At 36.3% G+C, this 19,609-nt stretch overlaps 1 protein-coding gene across 1 annotated transcript in view; it reads left to right on the top strand.

Annotated features, from left to right (window-relative positions):
• The window catches only part of sorcs2 (sortilin-related VPS10 domain containing receptor 2), a 243,095-nt gene that overhangs the window by 70,023 nt on the left and 153,463 nt on the right, over window positions 1-19,609 (top strand). The window contains exon 2 of the mRNA XM_073837000.1: window positions 2,636-2,703. Within this exon, the coding sequence (XP_073693101.1) occupies window positions 2,636-2,703 (68 nt within the window). The remainder of the gene's footprint in view (window positions 1-2,635; window positions 2,704-19,609) is intronic.

Here is a 19,609-nt window from a genome sequence, read left to right as displayed (position 1 = left end):
ATTCAGAATCGTGCAGCTCTAGGTCTTATCTAGCAAAACGATTAAAATATATATATATATATATATTTATATACTTTTTAACCACAAATGCTCATTTTACTTCTATCACTCAATGTTCAGAGAAGCTGAACTATAGTAAAAAAAATAAAGAATTTATAAGAGCAAAACATTTTTGACCTAGAAAACTGCTTTTCAAATGACTTTTTTGTAAGTAAATAATAAAGAATTATATTGAATCCTTGAGATAACAATGAATTAAATAAATCTGGCTTGAATGCAGTCCAGTTTTTACAGTACAGTATATTGACGTGACTGCATAAATAACTTTTTTTTGGTTTAAGTTTTTGTACAGTTCGATTTTCCATGAATCACCGGTAAAGCCTAAAACAGTATTTCGGCCATACACAACTCCATAATGTTACAAAAAACTTGTCTTTTTTGCTCACACCGTTCTAACCTTTAGCGCCTCTGTCGTCTGCAGAGGGAGGGACAAGCTCAGGCCAATAACCCTCTCAGCCGATCCCCCAAGCAAAGCCCAAGGCTGGCCTGGTCCACACGCTTCCTGCCACATTCCAATACTGACCTGTCAATCACCCCGCCACGGCCCTGAATCTCTCTGACCCTTTTTCATGGCGATGCTTTTCCGCTGGGCTTTGCTGTCAGAGACCCAGTGTGTGAGGCAGCAGAGAAAGATAAAGGAGGCATACAGACACAAGTCATCCCCCTTCACTCACACTCTACTGATTTGTTACTGCAAACTCAAGCGTCCTACTAACATGAATAAAAGATAGAAGAGACTTTAAAGATACACCTCACCCTGGCTTTTACACCTCAACCAGATAGACCAGAGGAAGGCTTCATTTTGCGTATATGTGTGCTCTCTATTCGTCGTGTGTTTTATATCTTAAGGCGTAAAAAAAACATTTACCCTCCATTGCACAAACACAGTAAGTCCTGGGATTGAAAGAGATATTGGGTTTCATTGTGAAAATACTTCAAGGCAAGTAGAATCACATTGCAGAAAGAATCTTGTGGTGGAGCTACAAGTGATTTCATCATCTGTATTGTGTTAATTTAAAGCAATTACTGGCAGCCTAATCAGCAAGGTAGCTGCTGATTTTAAGCATTGGTCTTACTAAAATGCCACAATACAGTGAAATGCATACACAAGGGTCCAACATAAATTCTAATTAAGATGTTACTGTGTGCATTTTCAGATCTATTATAGCTGGCTATCATACCTGTTTGGATTAAAATACACCTAACTGCAACTGATGAACATTGAAGAAAGCTACTGAAGAAAGCTATGTGTTGCTTGTTGATGCTTGTCGCCCCACTTGCATATTACATGTGTTATTTTTATTGTTTTATGAGGGAAAAAAAGCAATTAATTGCACAGAAAATTTCATCGAAATTCAAATTTAATCTGATCTTCATCACCAGTTGGCTTTTTAGTTACGAATGACTTATTTTGTTTTATTAAGATACAGGTTGTAAAACTGCTAACCTCTTTTAGATAATGTTTCAGTGTATAGGCCTTCATCTTAAATGTGACATATCATGAAAATCTGACTTTTTCAATGTCTAAGGGCTGTAATTGGGTCCCCGGTTCAACTACCAACCCCCAAAACATAAAAAAAGAACAACCTAGTAATTTTTTTTGGTAAGCCTTTCTCTGCAAGCTTGTGAAAAAACAAGCCACTAAGATTTCGCTCCCCCATGACTTGAAAAAAGGATCTTATTATAATATTACCGCCCCTTAATCTGCACATGTTTTTAACATAAACTTGTGTGTATTTGACAGTTTATACGCAATAAGACATGAAAGAGAACTTTTAGTACTCACATGCTGTATGACAGCCACTTTCTTTGCATGTGCTTTAGATGTGTGCGCTCAGAAAACAGCATGTTTCTGCTTCTAGGCATTGAAATGAAATATTTAAATTCTGTGGGGTATTTTGAGCTGAAACTTCACAGACACATTCTAGGGACACCTGAGATGTATATTACGGGGCATAACAGGTCTCCTGTACGTTTTACATTCCTTTTTGATGCCCCAGTGTTTAAATCTGTAGCATTAACAGCTTCTATCAGCCTTTTCATACTGCCAACTCCCTGTTGCCAGCTGAAGAAAGTAACTTGGCTTCATGCTATGCTCATCAATACTATAGCAACTGCTTGCAGTGCAGTCAGTCCTAAAGGTTTTCTAAAGTCTTAAAGAAAAAGAGTAACGGAGCAGTTATTAGCAGAAGCTAGGAAGATGTTGTCCGTGAAGTGGTTGCGGTTTGAGGGATCTGTCAAATGAGGTTAGCATATGCTGTTTTTAACACCACAAACACATCAATGCTGCTATGTAAGTCTGAGGAGCTAGACACTTGCATTGATGTCTCTCTGCTGTATTTACACTTTTTCTCAGTAAATTCAGTTTCTCACTGACTGAAAAGCAAAATGTTTGATATTAGATCCTATAAGAGAAAGGTGGATTGATTGTTCTTAATGTGTTCGAATTTCTGTCTCACACACATTTTCAAAGTTATTTTTGGACACCACTGTATTTTTTTAGTAGAATTGTAAATAATACATACATATAATTCTTTTCATTCAGTGTTTAATGACACTTTTTTTCTCTTCATAGGTCATCCTCATTCTCACTAAATATTACCATGCAGACTCCAACAAAGTTCTTGAGAGTTCCCTTTGGAGGTAAGTGACAGAAGATGTTTTTCCCTTTCAGGTCAAATAGTTTCAAATGCTTAAAACCTACAGACTCGGAGACAAAAAAAAAAAAATGATTTCAGTCGCAATAGGAACAATTTTTGTAACGGTGGGTTGGGGGAAAAAATTTCCCTTGTGGCACTTTTTCAGATGACAACAGTCAATTTGTAATTCAAATTATTTTTCCCCTGAGATTCCCCTTGAGAATTTTTTCAAGCCTTGATTTATTTTATGCCGATTTAAGATTTCTCATGGAAAATATTAAATGCTATAGCTTCAGTCAGATCAAGTCAAGCTTTTCAACCTCTTCAACAGTGTGTGTGAATTTTGAGACTTTTTACAGTTTGCGCTGCTTAATGCAAAACAATTAGTTTTAAAGTAAAATATTATGGTTATTCAACATGACAAAACCACAATATGCACAGTATATACAGCGAATATTAAAATAAACTTAAAATATATACGTTTTGCTTTTTTTTAATTTGTGGAACTTCTTTAGACCGTTTAGACTACTCAGACTACTCAAAATACCCAATTAGCTATGTAAATATGTGGGTTTCAAAAATATAAAAGATGGTTTCATATACAAGGTTTAAGCCTAGTCCCAGACTAAAATGCATGTCTGGGCTGTTTTAACTGAAAGAAACTTGCACTGACTGATCTTAAAATATGTCAGTTTCATTGTTTTGTCTCAAGATGCACATCAATGGTGTTTATAAAAGCTACTTAAATGTCCGAATTGAACCATGGCCCTGCCTGTGAAACCGGGCCCTAGTATGCTAATTAGATTTAAATTTGTATTTTTTTGTATCTACTTTTGGTCCTGTTCCAACTATGGAGTATTACTAGATAATACTAGTAGATTACTCATGTTTTAAAAGAGCAAGTGCTTTATTGACTTACATGGCTGTTTTAATCAGATGATACCATTTTAAATGGTTACATATGAGATTAAATAGTTATAGATATTGAAATACAGTATGAATTATGAAACCGAAAGAACATGCATATGGAAGTACCTGAGTGAGACAGAAACGCAAGAAAAGATAGAATATGCAGCATAATGGGCCATTCACACAGAACGCATTTTGGACTTGGGCAATAGAAAAGGAAGAAAACTCAAGGTCTTGAGATGCATTTGTTCAAAAGCTGAACTTACTTGAAATACTGCAAAAGACGCTGGCGCAACATCCAAACACGTCCATCTAGCATGTGTTTACATTGTTTAGAAAAACAATAGAGAACTAGCACAATAGAATGGAAAATTATATTCTGTGTGAACAGCTCCTGAAGCTCTAAGGAGAGAAAGAGATGCCAGTGAGAGCTGGAATCTAACCTGATGGCCTTTAACACTGTTGTCCAGGAAGACAGAGCTCAGGTAAAGAGAAGGAGCATAAGGCAAGAGTAGAATCCAAGAGCAGATGCCAGTGAAAAGAGAGTGAATGTATATGACTGAGGTCTTCCTTTAGTCAGTTCAAAACATTTAAACTGACCATTCGCAGATCACTTTCTCTATCTCTGGACTAAGAAAAATGTCCCTTATGGAAAGAAAACCGGGTTGTAAGATGAAAATAAAGTTCCTTTGTTCAAACCGTGCAGTTTCGCCATCTAAGAAGCAGAAGTTAATGTAGAGAGCATAGCAAGCACATCATTTCGAAATTACCATTGTTTATGCCCGGATCTGTCTCTTGTGTTGGTTTCTGCAGTCCTCTTGGGTGTGCTAAGAGAGTCTAGTGCCTTTGCAGTGAACTTAGAGATGACTTAATTAGGACTGCTGAGGGCTTTTTTGGACCATGTGCTAATTGCCTCACACTATCCACTATTAGCAACTAACCCTGACCGTTTAATGACTGCCAGCCAGGTCTTTGTTTGTTTTGTTTTGTTTGGGGCTTTGTGAACCTTTCTGGGTTAGGCAAGTTAGGCTTAATCACCAGTCTATCGTGAGAGAAACGTTTTTTTTTTTATGTTGTGGGGTTTAAAGATTGAGGCCACTGAAGTGTGAAAAGAAGATGGAGCTAAAAATATAGTTCCGCATATGGAATAATTGATGCCATGTTTGTTCCAATGCTCTCATTAGCCTGTCTGTCTGAGGTTGATACGAGGGTGGCATTAATTTTACATTGGGGCTCAGAATATATCAGTTGCACAGCTGCCTAATGACCAGGTGGAATGCTAAACACTGTCTTTTTCCCAGCTAGAGCTTCAGCATTTAACGGACCCCATGTTACATGCAGGCAAACATAGAAATGTGGACTAGCAGAGCTGAAGAGAGGGTATGTTTTGAAAGAAAGGACACAAGACTGTACTTGACATGTGTTTGGGCAGGTAGGGTACCGTTGTGGCCATCTGGATATTTCTTTATGGCAGGAAGGCAAAATTATAGTGCAGTGCTTTCTTCTACATTCAGTTCATGGTGACAGTACCTCAAACAGCTTCATGCTCTCTTTCATTCAGTCATAAGGATATCATATTACTTATCCTACCTATCGAGGGCTGTATTTGTCTTGAAAAAGCGCACTCGAGATGCCTTACGTTAGCACATGGTGCTTGTCCGGAACAGTTGGTGAGAATGGCCGCTCCGCTCTCATGCCTCTCATGCAGAAAAATGTTTCACTAACACAGATGGCTTTCCAAAAAAAAAATCAATGTTCTAGAATAAATGAATCGAATTAGTAAAATTTTCTCTTACTTTATTCATGATATTCATAGAGCCGCCGAATCTCAGACTTCAAAGACCGGTCCGTCATTAACCAGACAGACAGTCTTTCTCTACAAGTCATTCAATGAATTATGTAGAGTCTTCGGTGTTGATGTTTTAATTGTTGTTGTTCAACTCATAAATTATGCACTGACATTATGATGGAGCGGTCTGAATTCAGAGACACAGGGAGCAGATAAATCAAATTAAACTGGAGATTTAAGTTCGGCTCGGGCCATGAGGCTTTTCATTTGTCGGGTTAACGTTGAACACTGACTGCATCATGATGGAAAAGTGTGTGAAATTCTTTTGGTAGTTTAGTAAGGAAGTAGCTAAAGGAGGAAAACCAAATCAAATTTTAAATAAACTGATAATAAGTCATATCTATAACTTTGCTGAGAAACTGCCAAATAAAGATTTGTTACATTTGGGGCTGTCACGATTCCTTGATTTAGTTTGAGTTCTCAATTTGAAAAATAAAAAATTTAGCCTCTTAGATATGTATAGATGCCCCATTCGACCATTCCAGGCCCGTAGACGCGTCTGTCATCTTGTAACGGTCAACTTAAAGGGTTACTCCACCCCAAAATGAAAATTTAGTCATTAATCACTTACTCGTTCCAAACCCGTAAAAGCTTTGTTTGTCTTCGGAGCACAATTTAAGATATTTTGGATGAAAACCAGGAGCTTTGTGGCTGTCCCATTGACTGTCAAGTAAATAACACTGTCAAGTGCCAAGAAAAGTATGAAAGACGTCGACAAAATAGTCCATCTGCCATCAGTAGTTCAACCATAATTTAAAAAAGCTACGAGAATACTTTTCGTACGCAAAGAAAACAAAAATAACAATTTGTCTCCTCCGTGTCACCGTAGCTCCATGTTGGAGAGTATCCACTGGATGCAAACAGCGTACGCTGTAATGTGTCAGCCGCAACACACTGATGTTTTCTACATTTATTTACGCTTTGATTCGAACAAAAACAGCGCATGCGTGTGACGCAGCTGTCAGGGGATACTCTCTAAAATGACGAATTGTTGAATAAAGTTGTTATTTTTGTTTTCTTTAGGTACAAAAAGTATTCTTGTAGCATCGTAAAATTATGGTTGAAGCACTGATGGCAGATGGACTATTTTGACAAAGTCTTTCATACTTTTCTTATCCCATGAGATGAGACGAGACACGGAACTGGGTCCACGAGAACGATTTTTTCAAACTTTTTTAAAGAAATCCTCAATGATAAAATATATAGGGAAAGATTGTATTTAAATATTGTTTAATCAATATTACACAAGGATTAGATCATGCAGTAAAGTGTAAAAACAATTGCCATACTGTTGGTGCCCTCTGCAGTCATTTGTTGTTTTGCTTAATGTACGTTAGCTCTATTTTTTTATAATAGAGGGTTTGCACTAATGTCACGATTTGGTTGATGCGCGGCCATATTGGTCATACTCTGATGTAAACAACAGTATGAATTGCATGCTCAGTGAACTACTCAATACGTTTTGTCTGCTAATTTATGCTGTCTAAACCATTAGAAAAAACATGTGGAAGCTGCTAAATCATATGGAGAAGGACTTAGTAAGTTGCAAAAGGTGCAATATTTTTACAAACTAAATGGTAATGATATGTACGAGCAGTATTAATTAGGATATTAGCCTAATATTTCACCTACCTGACCAGAAATGATAAGAACAAACATGAATGTTGTCAAAATTCTTGCCCTGGAAATCCTGGTATAGTTTGGCCAACCACAAATGCCTTTTGTTCCTCAAACGCTTTTTTGCACTGTTTTCCTTGATCTGTTATAACTTTTGGCAGTCTATAGTACTCCAAATGTTTTTCCCAGTCCGACCAATTAGTACAGCCCAAAACATGACAATAATTGACCATTTTCAGAAGCAGTAATCAGCTACATATACAAGTTTTGTATATCGGTTTGATCGCTCTATTTTTATTAATACAAAAATAAAAAAGATCTGATGATTCATCAGAAAAATCAACCGGTTACTCGATTACCAAAATAATTGTTAGTGACAACCCTTGTTACATTACTATGGCAGATGATTAAATCTTTGAATAGATCATCACCTTACAAAAAGTGCATTTAGTTTTCAATATGTGTTTTTTTGTAACATTAATCATAAAGGGATGGAGTAGCCAAGAATGAAAGTTTTATTTATTTTTTTATTTTGGCATGAGGTTGAGTAAATTATGTCAAAAGTTTCATTTTTGGCAGAACTGTACTCCTGTATTCCACCCAAGCTAAACTTTCTTGTATTTTGTCCTTGTCATTTTTGTATTCTGTCTGAGGTATTTTTTAATGATCAGTCTGCATGTTCTTGCAAAAACACAAAGGTGCTACTTCAAGCTTAAATTGCTCTGATGGCAGAAAAATCCCCTTTTGTGGAATTTATGTGTTGGGGGCATGATTAATGGCATAGTTTTATCACATTATTTTTTTGGAATAATTAATCACACTGCATTCAGCAGACAGCACTAGTTTCAAGATATATTCACGATACGTGATTGTCCCCTGAATGTTTATAGCCATTAGAAAGTCTGGGGTTCCTTCATAGTGTAAGTATAATGAAGGTGTAGAATCTGGGCGATCAAGATACATAAAAAGAAATACATCAAAGCTGATTCAAAGACACCTAGTGGTACCTTAATAATTCATGATAGCGCTAGCAGTTAGCACTAGCCCTGGCAGACTTTACACACCTGAAAAATATACTCATTAAATGTACTCCATTAAACTTCACATATGTATGATGCCGTACTCTGTACTGCTAAGACCAGGACATACAGGAAGGTTATTGTGGACGAACTGACAGAAGGAGTGAGGCAAGCAACTGTTCACACTGCATAGTGACACTTCATTTTGCTGATGTCGTCTTTTCATTTTGTTACCAATCCTCTATAGTATCTTTAACGTGAGCTTTTATTTTTAACTCACTCCGTTTGTTTCTACACTACTGCTCTTTATTTGTTGTTATTGACCTTTATGTCAGTAGAGAGAGGACGAGAACACAGCAAGTCTCAGTGATCAATGAAAATGTGATTATGTGTGTGTGTGTTTCCTCTGAGGTCTTGGTTTAATTCCCTATAGAGCAAAAGAGATATTTATGACAGCGGTGAACAACTTCTGAGGTTCTTTGCTTGAAAATGCATGTTTCAGTGTCAGTGATCTCAGATTTACCCTATTTTTTTCCGAATCAACCGCAGTCTTTCTGCATATGTTATTAATTTATATCTAAATTATGCCAGTCTGAAGTGGGAAAACTACTCTCTTTTGAACTTGATTTAAGTACGGAGTCAGCAGCTAAACAAGCGTTTCTCAAACAGCAGCCCAAGGCTGGCAAGCTCTGACTTGTTTCCTAATTTCAACCATTTAGCATTGATGGTGTTTCATCTCTGCCTGCACTTTCACCAGTGCACATGTATGAGCTGCTAATAGTGAAATATTGCATACTTTTGCACTGTTAAAGAGTTAGTTCACCCAAAAATGAAAATTGGCCCATTATTTACTCACCCACAAGGCATCCTAGGAGTACATGACTTTCTTATTTCAGACGAATCCAATTGGAGTTATATTAAAAATTGTCCTGGCTCTTTCAAGCTTTATAATGGCAGTGGGTGGGTGTTTCTGTTCAACAGTCCAAAAGAAGTCAAATAAAGTGCATCTATCCATAATAAAAAGTACCTCACACGGCTCCCTGAGGTGAATAAATATGGACGCAAATTAGTCTCATTAATAATTCACGCAAAAGACACGATGTACACATGCGTGTCCCAATTCACGTGCACGAAAAATATATATATGTTCACAAAAACCAATTCACGTTCAAAAAATAAGAATATAAATTCATAAAATACGTTTCACAAATTGCAAAACACAATTCACAGATTTACAACTGTGTACAACAATTTTGAATGTTTAAAAATCATGAGTGTATCCCGGACTGTGAATGTACGAATAGCCTTTTTTGCGTGTGTATTTTTTAGACTTGCGTGTGTGTTTTTGAGACTTTGCTGGCAGCGAACTCCTCCCACACGGGTCACTCGTACACTTTAGCCAATCAGATTTGAGCCTGTCGATCGACCAATCATAACCCGCTGTGGGCGTGCCTACCTTACGTTACGTCATCAGTGCGAGTCCATAGTTCCAGAATCCAGATACGATTCAGCTGTTGATCGTCTCATTTTGTTTTATACTGCATGCTTACTTAAAAATCGGTCGTTTAGACACTCGTTAACGTGACCAGTGTAAGCCAGCAGCTGCTCAGAGTGTATTATGTTTTAATATTTATCGATTGTTATGTTTATTTAATAAAGAATCATTCACGTGGATACCATACCGCATAAAGAAATCAAAATTATAAACTCAATGTAAAGCATAAAATAAGGTTTTTACAGATGGGACATGTAAATAAATAGAAAATGAAAATTATCTGTTTGGATATTTTTCAAGCAGTCTCTTGTGGTTTTGTTTTTTATTGAAAACAGGAAAGAGCTGTAAGAGCAAAACTTGTCTTGTGTCTCAAATCCTATCCTACGATGGCACGCATTCAGCTGATGACGATGTAATAACATACACATTGTAAACCATGTACATTTAAGTTTGTTTACGCTGCAGCCTGCAGATACTATTTATTTCAGAATTGTGAGGCTTATGATGTACAAGTAGCTGCTCCTAATTCAACCTCTGCCACAAATTATGAGGTGATGTGAATCTAGAAGTTTCATTTGGAACTGTAACTCTTTCAAAACAGTCATGCTGCAACCCATCCATTTTGACAGTTTCAACTGATTTAAGTCATGCATTATTACTACATTTCTTTTAGAATGGTACCCTATGACTTTGTATTTGTTAAGGCATAAAGCTTTGTTATGCATTGGTAAATGTTCTGGTTTTATGTCAGAATTAAAACATTCAAAACAAGTCGGAACTTGAATGAAGTTTACTGAATAATCTTTGGTGCATTGCTTTTTATGATCAGTCTGTTTGACTGACCAGCAAATTCCACAACTGGTAATACTGAAGCAAATACAATAACCTAACCCAATTTTGCTAACCTAACATCTGCTAACCAACATCATCTTGTGTATTGTAATCTCAAAGATTTTTACATCACTGCTCAACATAAAATTAAACATGGTTAATCATAATAATATAATATTTTAAAAAAAGTAAATGAATGTTGATTACATAAAAAAAAAATGCATAAAGGTAAAGTACATAAAAGAGATAAAGATGTGAATGAAGAGGTATGTATCTGCCATCCAGATGTTGTTCCAAAGTGTTAAATCCTGAAAAAGGTAAGGAAAATGATTAGTGTGTTTTAGGTAAACACTGCATCCAGTTGCACAAATGGTTAGTACAAACTAGTGTTGTCAAAAGTCCCGGTACTTCGGTACCAAGTCGGTACTAAAAAAATTAAAACGTTACGGTACCAGGTTTTCTAAAGTACCGGTGGTACCGACTATCCGGTCAACCCGGTTCTTGATACGCTATACAAAAGGTGCGCTCTCACGCATTGCACAGTTGCGCTCTATTCAGCGGTGCTGCTGATGCCGCGGCTCTGAATCCACTTGTTGACAAAGTAGAGCCAGGCTTGCTCCAAATAGTTTGGATTTGCGGCTGAACAAGGCGAATATCATAGATCATCAAAAAACTATTTGCAAAAGATGTCGTCTAGGTTCTCTCGAAAGGAGGAAACATCAAACTTAAAACACCTCAAAGATCGACTCCGGGATCAAATGAAAGAGTTCAAGTAAGGTAAGTTTCATTTTAATTTCATATTTAGAGCATTATTGCATATTTTAATTTGAATGTCAGACTGAAATAAACATCACCGTTTGTGTAGTGAATCGTTAGCATAAGCGCGGCTAACGCTAATTATGCTGGGCCTTAGAATGAATTTGAACCAACGCTCCTATAACTTTTGTTAAGAGTAAAAAATAAAAAATAAGGACATGATGTATTTACTATTTTTTACACAAATGACATGTGTATCCAAAATATATGTGTTAGAGAATGTACAAATGTATGTATAGTTAACAATGTCTATGTCCTTAATATTCGTCTGTCAAAAAACGTTTTAGGTTTATTCTTGACTGGATAAATATGAATGCAGTTTGGATTGAATAAAAGTACAATCAAATAAAACACGTTTTATCCCCTGTTTAGTTTGGTAATACTTTAAAATAAGATCAAATTCATGCATCATCTAACATCTAGTAAGTGAAACATATTTTTACAACATTAATTCATGTTTGTGAATGTTATTTAATACAAAAAGACATGATCATGTTTGTTAATGTTTAACAGATTAATATGATTTTATACATTAGTAAATGTTAAAATTAGCCTAACCTCACTAAGAATAATTGCCATGTAATGTTAACTACTGTTTATTGTTAGGCAATGTTATCTAACAAATGAAAATTGTAAAGTGTTTTTAATACTGCAGTTTTCATCTGTGATAGACACTTGTCTTAATATATGTAATCTTATCTTAATTTATTATAACAGCTGAGGTTAGTTTTTTACTGAAAATTCATATTTTGCTGGTGTCAATGATCTAATGTTGCATCTGGTCAGACTTAGGCCATGGCTTTACTTAAGTATATTAAATTTCTTTTTACAGCTGCAGATTAAGGAAGATCATGAAAGACCCCAGCGAACTACAAAACAGACAACAGTGCAGATGTTTTTCAGCAACAGCAGCAGAAATATGACAAAAAGTTTTGGGTGAAGCTTGTTTACATTTTTTATGCCTGTAATTTATTTAGATGTTATTTCATTACTAAAATGTTTACAAATACTTTTTTAACCTGTGCAAAAACTTTTAACAAAATTTTACATTAGTATAAAGAATGGCACTGTTTTTTGTACATTTTATTTTTTTTATTAATAAAAAATAGTGTGTTGCTCAATTAATATGTTATTGTGTTTTGCTTTGGTACCGAAATTGGTACCGAGAACCGTGGATTTTCAATGGTATTGGTACCGAATACTGAAATTTTGGTACCGTGACAACACTAGTACAAACACACCGTTATTCAGACACTGAGTTCTCGTGAGGTCTATTCATCATTACATAAAGCTATATTAATAAAGGCAGGGTCAGTGCTAAGTGGGAGCTAGACCCAGCGTTGTTAATCAAAAACATGGCAATGAACAGAAGTCTTTCTTCATTTTGGCCAATATACAGGACATTGTGGCTAGCACAAAACAGCATCTTTGGCAACACTTTCTGTTTTCAAAGCACGTTAACGAGTGTGTCTAAACGACCGACTTTACCTTTAGTTTTTTGAGCATGCAAAATAAAACAATACACCTTTACTAGGCTAGAGTTACCTTAAATGAGATGATCAACAGCTGAATCGTATCTGGATTCTGGAACTATGGACTCGCACTGATGACGTAATGTAAGGTAGGCACGCCCACAGCGGGTTATGATTGGTCGATCGACAGGCTCAAATCTGATTGGCTAAAGTGTACGAGTGACCCGCGTGGGAGGAGTTCGCTGCCAGGAAAGTCTCAAAAACACACACGCAAGTCTAAAAAATACACACGCAAAAAAGGCTATTCGTACATTCACAGTCCGGGATACACTCGTGATTTTTAAACATTCAAAATTGTTGTACACAGTTGTAAATCTGTGAATTGTGTTTTGCAAATTGTGAAACGTATTTTATGAATTTATATATTATTTTTTTTTGCACGTGAACTGGTTTTTTTGTGAATATTTTTTTTCGTGCACGTGAATTGGGACACGCATGTGTGCATCGTGTCTTTTGCATGAATTATTAATGAGACTAATTTGCTTCCATATAAAGGCCTCCTTTAGTGAATCAATGCATTTTTGTACAAAAAGTATTTACAATGTAATAATCACTTTACTCTAGCATGCGCTAACTGTCATTCCGGGTGGAATACATAGGACGTATAAGTTCGCTCAGAAGTGACGAACATGAAAGTGGAGAGGAGAGAGCACAACAAAACACCAGTCATGAATTAGAAGTACAAAACGAGGATTTGTAATGGAAAACATTCTGAGGATTTCGATAAAAGCCAAGAAGAGACTGGTTTTCCATTGCTAAAGTTTTGAAACTTTTCTCCTGTAAACAAACAAATGGTTTTCGCGAGCGTGCACACACACACACACACACAGCAGTGAACACACACACGGAGCAGTGGGCAGCCATTGCTGTGGCGCCCGTGGAGCAGTTGGGGTTCGGTGCCTTGCTCAAGGGACTCACCTCAGTCGTGGTATTGAGGGTGGAGAGAGTGCTGGTTATTCACTCCCCCACCTAAAATCCCTGCTGGACCTGAGACTCGAACCCGCAACCTTTGGGTTACAAGTCCTACTCTCTAACCATTAGGCCACGGCTGCCCCAAATTTGGAGATATAAAATTTGTTCTCAGAATTGAGCAAATAAGCACTGATCATTTCAGTGGTGTGCTCTTTGGCAGCAGACAGTCTAATAAGCTCTTAGTACTCGGCTGTTTGGAGCACATCTCTCTACTTTTTAGTGCCAGCAAACAATTTATGCGATTCGAATGCTGAATTCACCGATTGCAATGTCAGCATTGGTACGTTTGTTTGGTGTTGCAGTGAGGTAATTCACCTTATCTTCAATTATAGATAGAGGACAGCTAATAAAAAGAGATCTCTCTGGAATCCTTTCATATGTTTGCAAAAGGTCGCCCAAGGTTGGTAAATGGTCTGATTTACACTTTTGACTTTATGAAAGTGTTTGCAGTTTAGTGTACTATATGCAATAGACCTTTAGCATTTGGAGTGGGCGGTCTGTGCGCATGACATCTGATGCTGAGAGTAATATCTCATTAATTTTAACAGTACAAAAACACATTTGGGTCATTCCGTGTCAACTCAACCAGACGTCCTTGGCTCAGATTTTTGGTTTTGTAAATATTTTTTCTGGTGAAAGAAATATATAAATGAAGAAGAAAAACAAAGCATTAAATGTCACAGATGTATATTTACTGAGTAATTCAGTTTTGTAGAGGAGGGTCAAAATGACATATTCAGAGCCAATTTTCAAATGAGTTCAGAAAGATGGCAGCATCGTGATGTTGTTTTCACACAGAGATTGGTAGGTCTTTTAGTAAAATCAGTTGACTTTAGCAGTCTTTGTTGCATTATGTGTCAATGGTAACTATTCAAAAATGGGGATATAGCACTTTTCAAACCTTTTCTCCAAAGTTTGCATGTCTGTAACTTAAGTAGTATTAAACATATCTTAATACCCTTTTAGATATACTGTACACTGCCAGTCAAAAGTTTTTGAACAGTAGGATTTTACTTTATTTTCTCTTTTGCTCACCATTCATTTGATTAAAATTACAACAGACACATTAATATTGGGATTTTTTTTACAGCTTTCTATCTGAAAATATTTTAAAATGTAATTTATTCCTGTGATCAAAGCTAAATTTTCAGCGTCATTACTCCAGTCTTCAGTGTCACATGATCCTTCAGAAATCTAATATGCTGATTTGCTGTTCAAGAAACATTTTTAAATTATTGTTAATATTTAAAACAGTTGAGTACATTTTTTAATGATTCTCTGATGAATAGAAAGATCCAAAGATCAGCAATTATCTGAAAAAAAGCTGTTGTAACACTATACACTATACCATTCAAAAGCTTGGAGTCAGTATACAGTCGTGGCCAAAAGTTTTGAGAATGACACAAATATTAGTTTTCACAAAGTTTGCTGCTCAACTGCTTTTAGATCTTTGTTTCAGTTGTTTCTGTGATGTACTGAAATATAATTACAAGCACTTCATACGTTTCAAAGGCTTTTATCGACAATTACATGACATTTATGCAAAGAGTCAGTATTTGCAGTGTTGGCCCTTCTTTTTCAGGACCTCTGCAATTCAGCTGGGCATGCTCTCAATCAACTTCTGGGCCAAATCCTGACTGATAGCAACCCATTCTTTCATAATCACTTCGTGGAGTTTGTCAGAATTAGTGGGGTTTTGTTTGTCCACCCGCCTCTTGAGGATTGACCACAAGTTCTCAATGGGATTAAGATCTGGGGAGTTTCCAGGCCATGGACCCAAAATTTCAACGTTTTGGTCCCCGAGCCACTTAGTTATCACTTTTGTCTTATGGCACGGTGCTCCATCGTGCTGGAAAATGCATTGTTCTTCACCAAACTGTTGTTGGATTGTTGGAAGAAGTTGCTGTTGGAGGGTGTTTTGGTACCATTCTTTATTCATGGCTGTGTTTTTGGGCAAAATTGTGAGAGAACCCACTCCCTTGGATGAGAAGCAACCCCACACATGAATGGTCTCAGGATGCTTTACTGTTGGCATGACACAGGACTGATGGTAGCGCTCACCTTTTCTTCTCCGGACAAGCCTTTTTCCAGATGCCCCAAACAATCGGAAAGAGGCTTCATCGGAGAATATGACTTTGCCCCAGTCCTCAGCAGTCCATTCACCATACTTTTTGCAGAAGATCAATCTGTCCCTGATGTTTTTTTGGAGAGAAGTGGCTTCTTTGCTGCCATCTTCCAAAAGTCTTGGCCTCACTGTGTGTGCAGATGCGCTCACACCTGCCTGCTGCCATTCCTGAGCAAGCTCTGCACTGGTGGCACTCCGATCCCGCAGCTGAATCCTCTTTAGGAGACCATCCTGGCACTTGCTGGACTTTCTTGGACGCCCTGAAGCCTTCTTAACAATGCAGTGGAAAGTTTTTTTCGGGATTAAGTTCATTTTCATGGCAAAGAAGGACTATGCAATTCATCTGATCACTCTTCATAACATTCTGGAGTATATGCAAATTGCTATTATAAAATCTTAAGCAGCAACTTTTCCAATTTCCAATATTTATGTAATTCTCAAAACATTTGGCCACGACTGTATATTTTTTGCTTTTGGGCAAGAAATAAAAATTCTTACTTTTATGTCGCAAGGATGCTTTAAATTCACCAAAAGTGACGATAAAGGCATTTATAATGTTACAAAAGATTTCTATTTCAGATAAATGCTGTTCTTCTGAACTTTCTATTCGAAACCTGAAAAACATCTATTTTATTCTATAGCTGTTTTCAACATAATAAAAAAAGTTAAAAAAAAATTGAGCAGCAGATCAAATATCAAATATTAGAATATTAAAATGATTTCTGAAGGATCATGTGACTGGAATAATGATGCTAAAAATTCAGCTTTGAAATCACAGGAATAAATTACATTTTAAAGTAGATTCAAATATAAAACAGTTATGTTAAATATAAAAAAATTCATTATGGCTCCAGAAGTAAATTGTTAAGCATTTTTAGTGGTCGAAATCAAATGTGGGTCACTTTGCATACAGGTTATGCTTCTTTTCTTTTAAAGAGGAATGTCTGTAGAACAAATAATGTTGAAACTAGAAATTTATCTTGTTTATTTCTGTCAAAACATTGTTTTTGGAATCTTCATTTTCAATTTAAAAATCTCAAAGCAGCTCTGTATGCAGATTGTTGAAAAATACCTATTTCAGTGGTTGAAAACCACACGTTGGTCACTTTGTATACAGCTGATACATATTTTATTTTAAGAAAAATGTCTGAAGAATAAATAACATTGTAACTAGAGTTGTAGCTTGTTTGCCTCTATCAAAATATTTGCATAGAACATACCAGGGTGCCATAAATATTCTTTTTATAAGTTTGAGTGTCTGTAACTCAAGAAGTTATCTTAAAAGTATTTTAGCTTCCAAAGAAACTTCCTAAGAAAATCCCTAATTTATTTTACATTCCCACAGGATCATAAAATATTTGTATGTCCTGATAAAATTCAGTTTTGTTCACACACAGTTCAGTTAGTTTCAGTAGTGATGATTGCGTTATATAACTATATAAATATTCAGTACCTAATACGTGCCGTATTAACAAAACCTAACTAGACTAGTTGTTTCAGTCTGAAATTCTCAATCTTTAATAGTTATTCACAGGTATTGTGAAAACAGAAATTGCTTTTTTCTTTATTGCTTCATGCAGATAATATTCAAGCTGATTTGGTAAGCTGTTTATGAATAGTGCAATTTAACAGGTCAACTGACTACATGGCTCTGTTAAACGGAATGTAAGATGCCTGATTTGAAAACCCCCTGTTGTTTAGTATAGTTTATGATGATAAGAATTTTAAGCACTGCTTCAAAATATTAATAAATTTGTTTTCTATAAACCTTGTAAAAGAACCACTGGAGCTTTTTTTTACTGATTGCATTTTTTCCCTGATGTATACAAATGACCACTTCTCAGAGTCTCTTTAGCAAACTCCCAGTCGCGCTGAAGCTGATTGTGCAGTTTTGAGAGCAGAGACGCAGGCGGCATGAATACATTCTGATGTGTTTATCTGGAGTGCACCACAAATAACAGGAGTGTGCGCGCGGAGAACAGACAGGGAGCTGTTGTGCATGTAGACGCAGGAGTACACCCACATTCACACGCTGGAAGCGGAGCAGCACTTCCAATCACACCTTTCAAATGCATTTTGTGTTTCACACTCTCTCACACATACTCACACATGTCTTGTGCAGATGGGATTTATAATTCATGTGTTCTTCACACATCTTTTGAACTGCTGAAGAAGGATCGCCAAGAGACATTCCCCCCCATCATGCCTCACTAACACACACACACACACACACACACACACACACATAATTCTCAAGGCGATTCACTCCTCCATAATACATGAAGAGATTCTCCAGCATCCCATCAACCCCCACCCCTCTGACCCCCTGTGCCTCCGACAAGTGTAATTAAGGGTCCTTGGGGGAGGAAGAGGGAGCGAAATGAAATCACTTCAGGCGATGCCTCCCGGGCCACCAGTCAGCACTGTCTTTTTTAAGAGACTTTAGAAACTGATGTTAGTATCTCAATATCCCAGCTGTTCATGTCTTTGCTTTGTTCTTTTTTTATTCTATTTATTTCTACCTTTGTTCTACTTGCATTTATCACAGCTGCTGCTTCTCTCCATCTCTCTATATCTTTGTTCATCCAGTCACCCGTCTTTCAGCCCACGCAGAATCAGCACAGAAAGCTCTGCAGATTTGCACAGAATAGGAACGCCTGTCATTCACAGAGTTCTACACATCTTCCCGCCTTTTCCATATTTGTTTATTAAATATTTTGGCTTTTTTGATTTTTAGCTAAGAGTGTTATACTGTCATGTCAGCTTAACACATTTTACCATGAGGATTTAATGCAATGGTGAAAAAGTCAGCAACAGATTCTGTGTGTTGAAAGAAGTCTTCTAAGCTCAACAAGGTTGCATTTCTTTATTCAAAACCACAGTAGAAACAGAATTATTGTAAGATATTACAATTTAAAATTACTTTTTCTATTTGATTATATTATAAAATGTAATTTATTTCTGTAATGGCAAAGCTGAATTTTCAGGATCAAACATTTTATTTTAATGACACAAATTCAAGTCAAAAGTTTACATACACCAAAATAAAAAAATTATTTTACCAAAATAAAAGAGATCATACAAAATGCATGTTATTTTTATTTAGTACTGACCTGAATAAGATATTTCACATAAAACGACGTTGACATATAGTCCACAAGAGAAAATAATAGTTGAATTTATAAAATGACCCTGTTCAAAAGGTTACATACACTTGATTCTTAATATTGTGTTGTTACCTTTTTTTATTTTGTTTTGTTAGTATTTTTGTGTATTTGAACCCTTTCCAACAATGACTGTATGATTTTGAGACCCATCTTTTCACACTGAGGACAACTACTACAGAAGGTTCAAATGCTCACTGATGCTTCAGAAAAAAACATGATGCATTAAGAAAACTTTTTCAATTTGAAAATCATGGTACATTTAAATTGTGTTGTCTTCTAGGGAACATGTAAGTATCTTCTGTAGTTTCTGAAGGGCAGTACTAAATGAAAAAGATATAATATTTAGGCAAAATAAGAAAAATGTACACATCTGTTCAAAAGCTCTTTAATGCATAGTTTTTCCTTCTGGAGCATCAGTGAGCGTTTGAACCTTCTGTAATAGTTGCATATGAATCCCTCAGTTGTCCTCAGTGTGAAAAGATGGATCTCAAAATCATACAGTCATTGTTGGAAAGTGTTCAAATTAAGGGTGGGCATAGATTATTTTTTTAATCTAGATTAATCTATATTAATCTTGG

Source organism: Garra rufa, chromosome 3, assembly GCF_049309525.1.
Source record: "Garra rufa chromosome 3, GarRuf1.0, whole genome shotgun sequence".
Taxonomy (NCBI): Eukaryota; Metazoa; Chordata; class Actinopteri; order Cypriniformes; family Cyprinidae; genus Garra; species Garra rufa.
This window is presented reverse-complemented; position numbering and strand designations above follow the sequence as displayed.